Source organism: Rutidosis leptorrhynchoides, chromosome 1, assembly GCF_046630445.1.
Source record: "Rutidosis leptorrhynchoides isolate AG116_Rl617_1_P2 chromosome 1, CSIRO_AGI_Rlap_v1, whole genome shotgun sequence".
Classification (NCBI taxonomy): domain Eukaryota; kingdom Viridiplantae; phylum Streptophyta; class Magnoliopsida; order Asterales; family Asteraceae; genus Rutidosis; species Rutidosis leptorrhynchoides.
The window spans coordinates 143,243,391-143,254,197 of record NC_092333.1 but is presented as its reverse complement, the minus strand read 5'-3'; the positions used below and the strand labels follow the sequence as shown (position 1 = coordinate 143,254,197).

General features: G+C 31.0%; 3 protein-coding genes across 3 annotated transcripts; 1 reads left to right on the top strand and 2 right to left on the bottom strand.

Annotated features, from left to right (window-relative positions):
* Positions 1-240: 240 nt before the first annotated feature.
* LOC139866026 (probable glycosyltransferase At5g03795) lies at positions 241-2,523 on the top strand. The gene is made up of 3 exons (XM_071854158.1): positions 241-699; positions 1,168-1,738; positions 1,970-2,523. Exons 1-3 carry the CDS (start codon positions 390-392, stop codon positions 2,454-2,456), a joined length of 1,368 nt encoding a protein of 455 aa, XP_071710259.1. The 5' UTR covers positions 241-389; the 3' UTR covers positions 2,457-2,523.
* A 223-nt stretch (positions 2,524-2,746) lies between these two features.
* On the bottom strand, positions 2,747-6,056 carry LOC139866017 (syntaxin-132-like). Its single transcript, XM_071854148.1, has 13 exons — positions 6,025-6,056; positions 5,328-5,412; positions 4,981-5,037; positions 4,838-4,886; positions 4,673-4,761; positions 4,513-4,586; positions 4,379-4,421; positions 4,216-4,276; positions 3,700-3,725; positions 3,528-3,605; positions 3,362-3,442; positions 3,181-3,246; positions 2,747-2,920 (listed from the first exon to the last, which is right to left on the bottom strand). Exons 1-13 carry the CDS (start codon positions 6,054-6,056, stop codon positions 2,747-2,749), a joined length of 915 nt encoding a protein of 304 aa, XP_071710249.1.
* A 1,573-nt stretch (positions 6,057-7,629) lies between these two features.
* Positions 7,630-8,834, bottom strand: LOC139889707 (uncharacterized). The gene is made up of 3 exons (XM_071872645.1): positions 8,580-8,834; positions 8,043-8,320; positions 7,630-7,948 (listed from the first exon to the last, which is right to left on the bottom strand). The coding sequence occupies exons 1-3, from the start codon at positions 8,832-8,834 to the stop codon at positions 7,630-7,632; spliced, it is 852 nt and encodes a 283-aa protein (XP_071728746.1).
* Between the last annotated feature and the right edge of the window lie 1,973 nt (positions 8,835-10,807).

Here is a 10,807-nt window from a genome sequence, read left to right as displayed (position 1 = left end):
AAAAGTAAAAGAAAAAGTGAAAAAAGAGAAAGGAAAAAAAATGTGAAAAAATGAAAATGACTCTGATTACTATTTATCATTTTGTCTAATAGTTAATATAATAATAATAATTTTTGTCTAATAGTTAATACGGTAATTCTCAAAATAAGTTTATTCTTTCTTTTATTTCTTTTTAATTTAATTTATTTGATTTCATATAATTTCATAAATCCTAAAATAGGTAAGAAGAAAAACAAAAAAAAAAAAACCAATGAAATTCTGGTTACCAGTGAAGTTGAAACGTGTGATACACCCGACACTAGTCACAATATCACATGCTCCAAGTTTACAAAATCAAATATTAGCAACGGTGATTGTTACACTCCCCGCCGGAAAATTAATTATCCGGCATGGCACGGTCGTTTTTCTTACTGTACTCACTCTCCCGCCGGCGAGTCTCCGATTCACTCAGAAGTTTGTTCTTCATACCAACAGCATTAGCACTTACAACTTCATTATTTATTTTATTTTATATTTCATCAACTTCAAATATATTCAATACTCCTCCTCACCATCAATCTCGTCATCATTTTCTTCAAAACCCTAAATGGGTTTCTCCCAAAATTCAGAATTTACTAACCCCAATTGAAAGTCAAAGTCAATCAAGTCTTGGTTTACAATCCCCATTTGAAAGTCAAAATTCTAAAGATCATGGTGAAGGTATGAAATTACTTACTTCAATTGGTATGATATCGGCTAATTTTGATTTGTTTTAATTTGTTATGTTTTGTGATATTTTTGCTTATTACTGTATTTAAAAAATGTGAATACTTGACAGTAGACTTTGGATGTTTGACTTCTAAAGTCAAGCACTATACTTTACTTTATCAAAAAGTGATTTATAATTTCTAGTTTGATGTGCCATGTTATCAACAAATGGAACCCATTGTGAAGAATTATCCTGTTAAATTTGATATGCAATTTATACAATATATTGTAGCATAACTAGCTTTAACAGACTTAGTAATTTAATTTAAAGTTTTGTGTGCAAAGTTTGATTTTTGAAAGTGTTAAGAGCTTCACCTCTGTTGCACTTGTTCTTGGTGATCATTATGGTTTTCTGATTTTAAACGACTTGATTAATTGTTAGACTACGACTTTAAAAGCTTTAATACGATTGTTATTCAGGAAGAATTGCTAAAAACGGTAACATTTTTCATGATCAAGTCATCTTTATGGAAGACTACGCTAAAATGAACAAAAGTTTTAAGATTTTCGTGTACCCACATGACAAAAACGACCCATTCGCCAATATACTACTGCCAGTAGATTTTGAACCCGTGGGAAACTATGCCAGTGAAAGTTTCTTCAAGAAAGCACTAAACAATAGTCATTTCATAACCAAAGATCCATCAAAAGCAGATCTTTTTTATCTTCCCTTTTCGATTGCAAGATTAAGACATGATGCGAGGGTAGGATATGAGGGTATCCAAGATTTCATCAAAGATTACATTTTTAATGTTAGTCAAAAATACCCGTATTGGAATCGCACTGATGGTGCTGATCATTTCTACGTTTCTTGCCATTCGATCGGGCGCATTGCTGTAAATAAAGCAGAGGTTGTTAAACTTAATGCCATTCAAGTTGTATGTTCTTCGAGCTATTTTGTATCTGCGTATGTTCCTCATAAAGATGTTTCCTTGCCTCAAATTTGGCCTCGGGCAAAAGATGATCCTGCAAATATTAGATCATCCAACAGGTAATATTCTCTCTTCGTAAGTCCTTTGAAAAACGCTAGATGTTAACTTTTGAGTTTGGTTAGTATCGTTAAACGGGTTGAATTTTAACAGTTGATAGGTTGGCCCAACTGGAACCGACCTTTTTAGATCCAAACACATTTTAACTGACATACTTTAAATTCATTTGTCAAGACTTTAAATGCCAAAAACATATATTTTAATTGACATATTTAAGTTCTTGATCTTTGCAGGAACAAACTAGTTTTTTTTGCTGGAGCTATCAACTCTCCTGTTCGCCAAAAGCTTGTTGACACATGGAAAAACAACGCTAATATTTCCGTTCATGCGGGCCGTCTAAACACGCCTTACGAAAAAGCACTTCAAGACAGCAAGTTCTGTCTTCATGTTAAAGGATTCGAGGTAAACACAGCTCGTATCGGTGATGCATTGTATCATGGTTGTGTCCCTGTAATCATTGCAAACCACTACGATCTCCCTTTTGCTGACATATTAAACTGGAAAAGCTTCTCGATTATCGTTGCGACATTAGACATCCCATTTTTACAAAGGATCATTACAAGTATTAACGATGAAGAATATGGTAAGTTACAACACAATGTGGTTGAGGTTAGAAAACATTTTCGTTGGCATGTTGTTCCTGTTGATTATGATGCTTTTTACATGGTTATGTATGAATTATGGCTTCGTAGAAGCTCAATTAGGATTCCACTGGTTTAGCAGTTGAGATATAATTCTTGTATATATATTGATTTATTGTGAATATTAGTCAGAGTTTTAGCTAATGTGGTGCTTACATATAGCTTAATGAATAAGCTTTCAATATCACTGAATCCATTATTATATCTCCTACTAGTTATTTTACTTTTTGGGTTCAACATATTTGGGAAAAAGTAATCTGAGTTGCAAGATATATTGCAAACCATGATCAAAATATTATGAATATTCTATAAGTTGTTGAAGAATATGGTAATTTGATGTTCGATAACTCTAGATATGACCCGTAATGTCTAAGCACCTTTAATACTTTGCCATGGCTTGAGTACTGCAACAAGAATGATCGCTATAACTATAAGCAAAATTAGAATACTCAAACACATCCATTTTCTCGAGCTCTTTTGTTGCTTTTTCGCTATTTGAAGCTCTTTGTTCCCATTCTGTACATCATCTACTGCAGCTAAAACCTGTATACATTATTCAGACGGTTTAGTTGGTGTTGTAAGTAGTTGATTCTTGGACATTGTAAAATAGTGAGTTTAAATGTAACAATTTGGCTAGGTTGGTTTGATTCCGGTTTGTTCTACTGAAAATACAGAACATAACCAAAGAAACTAAGGCATTATTAAAAAAAAAAAAAAAAAAAAAAAAAAAAAAAACCTATCCAGTTTTCTTTAGGTTAAGAATTATTATACGGAGTATCTAATAACATGGTCTTTAGACTTACATTTGTCTCTATGTTGTCTAGCTTCTCCCCTAGAGTATCCACTAATATTGCAAAATCTTGAAATATCTGCAACATTATACACATCAAATAATATGGCACAAATTAGTAATAATTAGTATCATGTTCATTTGATAACTATTGCGATTGTGATCTTATTTACCAAAAATATAGTCATATATACCTGTTGTAACTCAAGAAGTTTCCTTTCTACCTCAATAACTGCGTCATGTCGTTCTTGTATCTCAGCAATTGTGTAAACCACCTGCACATACCAACGATTAATATTACAGTAAACGGAAACTAAACTCTTACCATTACAGAAGATTCAGAAAATATAATAAACTGACCTGGCCTCGTCCCTGTTCTTTAATTGCTTTTTGGAATATTTGTTCACTGTCCCCTGTCTCTATTAGTCGATCAATTGTCTAATGAAACGTAAAGGATAATCAGTACGTATGTAGTGTCCGCGACGTGTCAATTTAAAAAAAAAAATAGTCATACGAATGGAAGATTCCTCACCTCTTCATCTGGTCTGGTTCCCGTTACTAACAATAATCACACAATACAATAACATGTAGTTAGCACCATGCAAGCATTAAGACCTCAAGTATAGTTTTGATATCTAATGTGTCAAAATGGGTTAAGGTTAAAAACTTGAAATTCTCTCGTGGGTGGAGAATTCTCTCGACTCGTGGTAACAGAAACGACTTCTCTTCTAGTTTAGGGTAGAGGAAGGATTGTCTACATCTTACCTCCCCCATACCTCACAGGCGCGGGATTGGGTATTGTTGTTGTTGTTGTTGTTGTTGTTGTTAAAAACTTGAAACTATATGAGGCAAGGGTTTAGTTGACCTGAAAACACTTTTTGTTTAACTATGATTTTGGAGACTCGGCGCATTAAAAATAGACTTCTGGATTATTTCAAACTGTTTGACCCATTACCGCTATTAAAACCCAAATTGAGACAAATAAAACCCAAATTGACCCAATTATAGGCAAATGGGTCAAAACTGCAGTCTAAGGTAAGTATGAAACCTGTAAAGACGCGTCTCTCAACTACCTGACGATGCTCTTGATGTATGCTTTCTCTTAGAGTCTGACAAAATGTTCGTTGCAGCATAAAGATTAGAACTTTGTTTAAATGATTATAAAAATAAGAATTATAGAATGTTAAGAGCCGTAAATACTTATGAATTACCTGAAATTCCGTCACCTTATCTTTAAATTTCTTTTTCAAGGAACTGCCAACAAGGATCCATATCAAACAAATACAAATTTAAGTTAAATATCATATAATTGAATAATAATTCAGAAAGAATGAGATATTTTTACAGTGTAGTTGATGTTCTTGATCTGTCTACTCCAGTTCCTGGTCCACATCCAGGTTTTTGTCTGTTGGTCAAATTCTTAATCCAAAAGTAAATCAGAAATCATTAGTTCAATAATCCAAAATATGGAAATCGAGTTCAATATAAGATGTTCATAGTCTAACCTCCTTATCAAGTTCTTCAATTTTCGCTTTAGTAAAACGAGCAACCATTCCAACTCCGTCCACATCATACTCCATTCGTTGCTTGATTGCTACAGATTAACAAATACAAGCTTATCAATTATTAATCATTTCAATTCGTTCCTTAAAACAGAATTTGATGATTACCTTTCATGGCAGAAGCTCTAGTTACGGATTTTGATTCCTCATGAGCATCCTACATTAGCCACAACCAAACGAAGTAAACTTAAGACATTGTTATTGTTCATCCTCAACATTTATGTGCACGAATGAGAGAATAAGGAGATAACCTGAAGTTTCTTTAGAAGTTTATTAATCTTCTCAAACTCTTTCTCAATGTTTTGAACCTAATGAAATCAATAGTTAAGTACTAATTAGTTTATTTTATTAGGAAATTAAAAAAAAAATATATTATGACAGTATCATCAGGATCTTATTTAGTTATGTATAATTAATCTTAAGCAATAAATTGGCGATTATCTTATCTTATCTACTAGTTACTAGTATTTGGTTTGTAACATTAAGCTTTATGAGTACACAAACATCATTTAGAATGCATTATAGACTAGAGTCTAACAATAAACTAAATTCAACTTTCCAAATCAAGTCTGGACATAAACAAAAGTTACGACTTCACCTTTATAAAAAAATCATCCAACTCTATCTCTGCAGACCGTTTTCCGGCTTCTATATCTCCACCACCATAACTGCATCTTCGGGGGCTACCACATGTCTACAAACATCATAAAACATATACTTCGAGTAACTCATCAATCAAATTACAGTTTCATAGGGAAAATCCATTAGAAGTATATCATATACTACACTTGCAGATGTAGCATAAACCATAAAAAACAACAAATAAATAACTTAATTTACAAATAATGCGAGTTGCACAGTCAACATTGCCAGCCAATATCGTACTTAAAACGTTATGTGGAACAGTTAGGGTTATGTGTTATCAACGTATATATACAAAATAACTTCAACTCAGCTACTGTAATTCATGTTCATATACGCATTACACAACCATAAATATATACAAAATAGCTCGAAAAACAACTGAATTACTCAATCTCATACTCCATAACCACTTATTGAAGTTTTACCTTAGATTCGTATCTCACTCTGTTCACCGATAAATTCGTTTTACGTATATATAACCGTATATGTATAGGTGCGTTTAATACTGATCAATATCAATGTGAATAACAATTAACAACGAAGATTACGAAGGATTAATTTCCTTAAACATGAATGTGAAACGTATGAACAATTAATTTTAGAATCGATGCAACAAAAAGTTTAATCGATTTCGCAGAATGTAATTTAAGATGAAGAAACTTACAGATAATAGGTCGTTCATATTTGATTATTGTTGGTACGTAATGACAAGTGAAATTGAAAATTGGGGAAGGGTTTTAATTATGATTTATTGTGAGAAGGAAGGAATGAAAGAAATATAAATACATGCAAAAGAACACAGGAAGAACCGTGAAGGCAGGCTTTTGCTCTAGTGATTATATTATTTAATTTCCTTATTTACTCTATCGATTATCCGTTCCAAAAATATATCCCACTATAATTATACTATACTTATATACTAAAACTGCTCCCAAATTTGGTCCTTTCAGTTTTAACGAGTTGTCATTTTAAGTTTGCGTTCACACTACAAATGGTCCTTCAACTTTCGCACAAATTACACAACAACCCCTCAACTTTACACTTTTTCAGGGGTAAAAAACGTAAATTTATAATTTAATTAAAATAAAAAAACCTTACTCCACCCGAATTTATAACGGGTCCTATCTTCTCGCTCGGTGCGAGTTAAATTTTTCCGAGGCCACCGTTCAACTCGAAAAAATCTCACGAACCCAACGGGACTAACTATATGCAAAACGGACATCGTTAAAAAAACACTAAATAACGGGCCCTATATTCACGCTCGGTGCGAGTTAAATTTTTTCGAGACCACCGTTCAACTCGAAATAATTTTACGAACACAACGCGACTAACTATACGCGAAACGGACATCGTTAAAAAAATAAATATTTCGGGTTATATTACATACATATATATACATATACAACACGACTAACTATACGCGAAACGGACATCGTATATCCAAATTGGACCGCGCGTCGAATACAACCGCAGCAACGCGCGGTCGGATTTTTTCTAGTTTGTTACATGTTAAGATATATAATATATAATAATAATAATAATAATAATAATAATAATAATAATAATAATAATAATAATAATAATAATAATAATAATAATAATAATAATAATAATAATAATAATAATAATAATAATAATAATAATAAGATTATCTATAATCTATTTGATCTTTCATTAAATAAACTTCTATAAATTAATTAATTTTTAAATATAATAATAAGTACATAATAAACAAATAAAATTAAATAAAATTAAATTAAAAACGTAAATAAGTTTTATTTGCATTACTAGTTATTTTTTTTTTTTTGGCAAAGAAAATTTTATTAAACAATAAACAGAACAAGGCAGGGGATAGCCTAACCCAATACAAACAAATCAAAAACCAAGGAAAATAACCGTGTGAAGAATAAAGAAGTGATTCATGTGATTTAATTTCAAGTTCTGTATTGCTTGAGGACAAGCAACGCTCAAGTGTGGGGATATTTGATAGTGCTCCAAACGAACATATATTTATTCGCAATATCATCCCAATATGTAAAGTTTTTAGTTGTAATTATTCTATTTTTAAGTTTTAATCGTTTAAATAAATAAATGTGAAGACAAAGCACGAAGATTAAAGAATTGAAGAAAAAGTGCCACTAAAGGCTGAAAAGTGCCACTATGGGCCCAAACATAAAGCAACTTAGATCAAGCTGTCTTATCTTTCACGACACGCTAACACTAAGCCACTACACCCCTGCAAACATCCACAGCAATCATTTCCACTTAATTTCCCAAATCTCCTCAGCCTTGTGAATATTTTTGGACTGTTTGACTTTCAAAGTCAAAAGTTTGACCCGGATAAAATCAATAGCTAACTCAGCTAAATCCTTTTCATTCTTCTTTTCTCCCTTGAATAACCTCTTATTCCTTTCTTGCCAAATATAGTAAACTGCTGCAGCAATTACAAGCCTTGTAATTACACTCCAGATTTGATTTTTAAAAGGGTAATTGGTCATACTTGTGATAATATCACCAATTTTATAAGTCAAACCCTGAAACAGAATCAATGACTTCATAATCTTCCATACATTCCTGGAATAGCAACACTCAAAGAAGAGATGATCAATTGAATCAGGGATCCTTCCACATAAAGGGCACAAGGAGTTAAATAAAGGCTTCCACTTACTTATTCTTTCTTGTTGGTAGCCTATCCCATATCACCAACCACAAAATGAAGGCATGTTTAGGTACAAGTTGTTTGAACCATACAACATGATACCAATCTTTGAAACTACCATTAGCTCTTAAATCCCTCCAGACTTGTTTGGTTGAATATTTAACCCTAATATTTTCATTAGTAACCCATTTAACCATATCAACATTATCATTGATAACAGGAATTTGAATGTGATTAACCATAGGGTACCTGGTCCTCCACTCATTAGGCCAATGATCTCCATAAGTCTGCTTGAAATCATGCACAGAAATATGATCATTAATCCCAGAACTATATCTTTCCAATTCGGGGAATTATCAACTGCATAGGCCCATTAACATCCCATTTATCATACCAAAATGAGGTCTGCTGTCCATTACCAACACAATAATGAACATGCTCTCTAATTTTCTATCTTAATTTCAGTAATTGACCCCAATTCCAGCTGTCTTTATAGTCACTTTGTATGTCCTAAATACTTCTTCCTTTTAGTTTAACAGTATTCACCCACTTATACCATAAGGATTCCTTTCTTTCAACAATCTTCCATAACTGCTTTAAAATAAGAACCTCATTCCACTCCTTCATTGGCTTTAACCCTAGACCACCCTGATCCTTAGGTGTACACACAAATTTCCATGCCACCTTTGCTTTCCCTCTAGCACTATCCTCCTGACACCACAAGAAACCCTTTAACAATTTTTCAATGTCATGGATGACTGCATCAGGAAGAATAAACACAGAAGCCCAATAAACATGCATTGAGCTTAAAACAGAGTTAACTTTTCATGACCCGTCCTAATCCATCCGGACGAAGTCCGTATCGATTATAAACGATTCACAATAGTTGATTACATCGCGATGTACTTGACCTCTATATGATACATTTTACAAACATTGCATTCATTTTTAAAAAGACAAACTTTCAATACATTGAAAGTTGACGGCTTGCATATCATTTTATAATATATCTAAACTATAATTGACTTAATAATAATCTTGATGAACTCGACGACTCGAATGCAACGTCTTTTGAAATATGTCATGAATGACTCCAAGTAATATCTTTAAAATGAGCAATTGCACAGCGGAAGACTTCTTTCATACCTGAGAATAAACATGCTTTAAAGTGTCAACCAAAAGGTTGGTGAGTTCATTAGTTTAACATAAATAATCATTTCCATCATTTTAATAGACCACAAGATTTTCATTTTCAGTTCTCATAAATATATGTCCCATGCTTAGAGACAAAAATATCATTCATATGGATTGAACACCTGGTAACCGACATTCACAATATGCATATAAGAATATCCCCATCATTCCGGAATCCTCCTTCGAACATGATATAAATTTCGAAGTACTAAAGCATCCGGTACTTTGGATGGGGCTTGTTGGGCCCGATAGATCTATCTTTAGAGTTCGCGTCAATTAGGGTATCTGTTCCCTAATTCTTAGATTACCAGACTTAATAAAAAGGGGCATATTCGGTTTAATAATCCAGCCATAGAATGTAGTTTTAAGTACTTGTGTCTATTTCGTCAAACATTTATAAAAGCAGCGCATGTATTCTCAGTCCCAAAAATATATATTGCAAAAGCATTTATAAAGGGAGCAAATGAAACTCACGCATATAAATATTGTAAATCAGTTAATAAAGCATTTGCATGTATTTTCAGCTCAAAAAGGTAAAGAGTAAAAAGGGCAAATGAAACTCACCTATTGTATTTTGTAGTAAAAATACATATGACGACAATGAACAAAAGTAGGGTTGGCCTCAGATTCACGAACCTATATCATTTGTATATATATCAAAACATATTCTTGTAATCAGACAAATATGTGCATCATTATTAGTGATATACTTTTTATATTAATAAACTATATATCTTATTAAGTATATTCATTTTATATATTTTAATAAATAAGATATTAATATAGCTTTATGATGTGTATTAAGTATATTGTTATATAAATATCATTTGCTAGTTAATTTTATGAAAATATTAAATAAAGGTAATAATACTATTAGAGTTGATAATAATAATAACTACGAAAATTTTATATAAAATGATAATCATAATGATACTTATGATGTTAATAATAATGATACTACTAATAATATTCTTAGTAATAATACTAATTTTTAATAAGGTGATAGATTTAAAAATAATGATACTTTTAGTTTTAATGATAACTATAATAATGCTAATATTAATAATAACTATAAAATAACCATTTTTACTACTAGTGATATTAATTTTAGTAATAGTTCATTAAGAATGATACTCATAATAATAAGTATGATAAGGTTAATAATAATACTTATATAAATATTAATAATACTACTTACTTTAATATTACTACAAATACTTATAATCACAAAATGATATTAATACTAATAATAATAATAAAATTTATAAATGTTACTAATACTTGTATTAGTAATGATGATAATACTAATAACTAATGTTCGTAATACATAATCGTAATATTACCAATAATAATTATATTTCTAATACTTAATGATAGTAATAATAATAATAATAATAATAATAATAATAATATTCATAATAATTAATAATTAATAATAATAATAATAATAATAATAATAATAATACTTGTACTACAATATTAATAATAATTCCTATATTACTAATAATAACAATCATAATAATTATCATAACCATAATAATGATCATGATAATAATAATAATGATCATGATAATAATAAT

Excerpts from the sequence above, each read along its gene's own strand:
- LOC139866017 (XM_071854148.1), bottom strand. The coding sequence starts at position 6,056 with ATGAACGACCTATTATCTGTAAGTTTCTTCAT. Across the intron at positions 4,887-4,980 it reads AACTTCTAAAGAAACTTCAG|GATGCTCATGAGGAATCAAA; the intron begins GTTATCTCCTTA and ends TGGCTAATGTAG. Across the intron at positions 3,247-3,361 it reads AACTTCTTGAGTTACAACAG|ATATTTCAAGATTTTGCAAT; the intron begins GTATATATGACT and ends ATAATGTTGCAG.
- LOC139889707 (XM_071872645.1), bottom strand. The coding sequence starts at position 8,834 with ATGCATGTTTATTGGGCTTCTGTGTTTATTCTTCCTGATGCAGTCATC. Across the intron at positions 8,321-8,579 it reads AATCCTTATGGTATAAGTGG|ACTTATGGAGATCATTGGCC; the intron begins GTGAATACTGTT and ends GATTTCAAGCAG. Across the intron at positions 7,949-8,042 it reads CTACCAACAAGAAAGAATAA|GAATGTATGGAAGATTATGA; the intron begins GTAAGTGGAAGC and ends TTGCTATTCCAG.
- LOC139866026 (XM_071854158.1), top strand. The coding sequence starts at position 390 with ATGGCACGGTCGTTTTTCTTACTGTACTCACTCTCCCGCCGGCGAGTC. Across the intron at positions 700-1,167 it reads TTCTAAAGATCATGGTGAAG|GAAGAATTGCTAAAAACGGT; the intron begins GTATGAAATTAC and ends ATTGTTATTCAG. Across the intron at positions 1,739-1,969 it reads AATATTAGATCATCCAACAG|GAACAAACTAGTTTTTTTTG; the intron begins GTAATATTCTCT and ends TGATCTTTGCAG.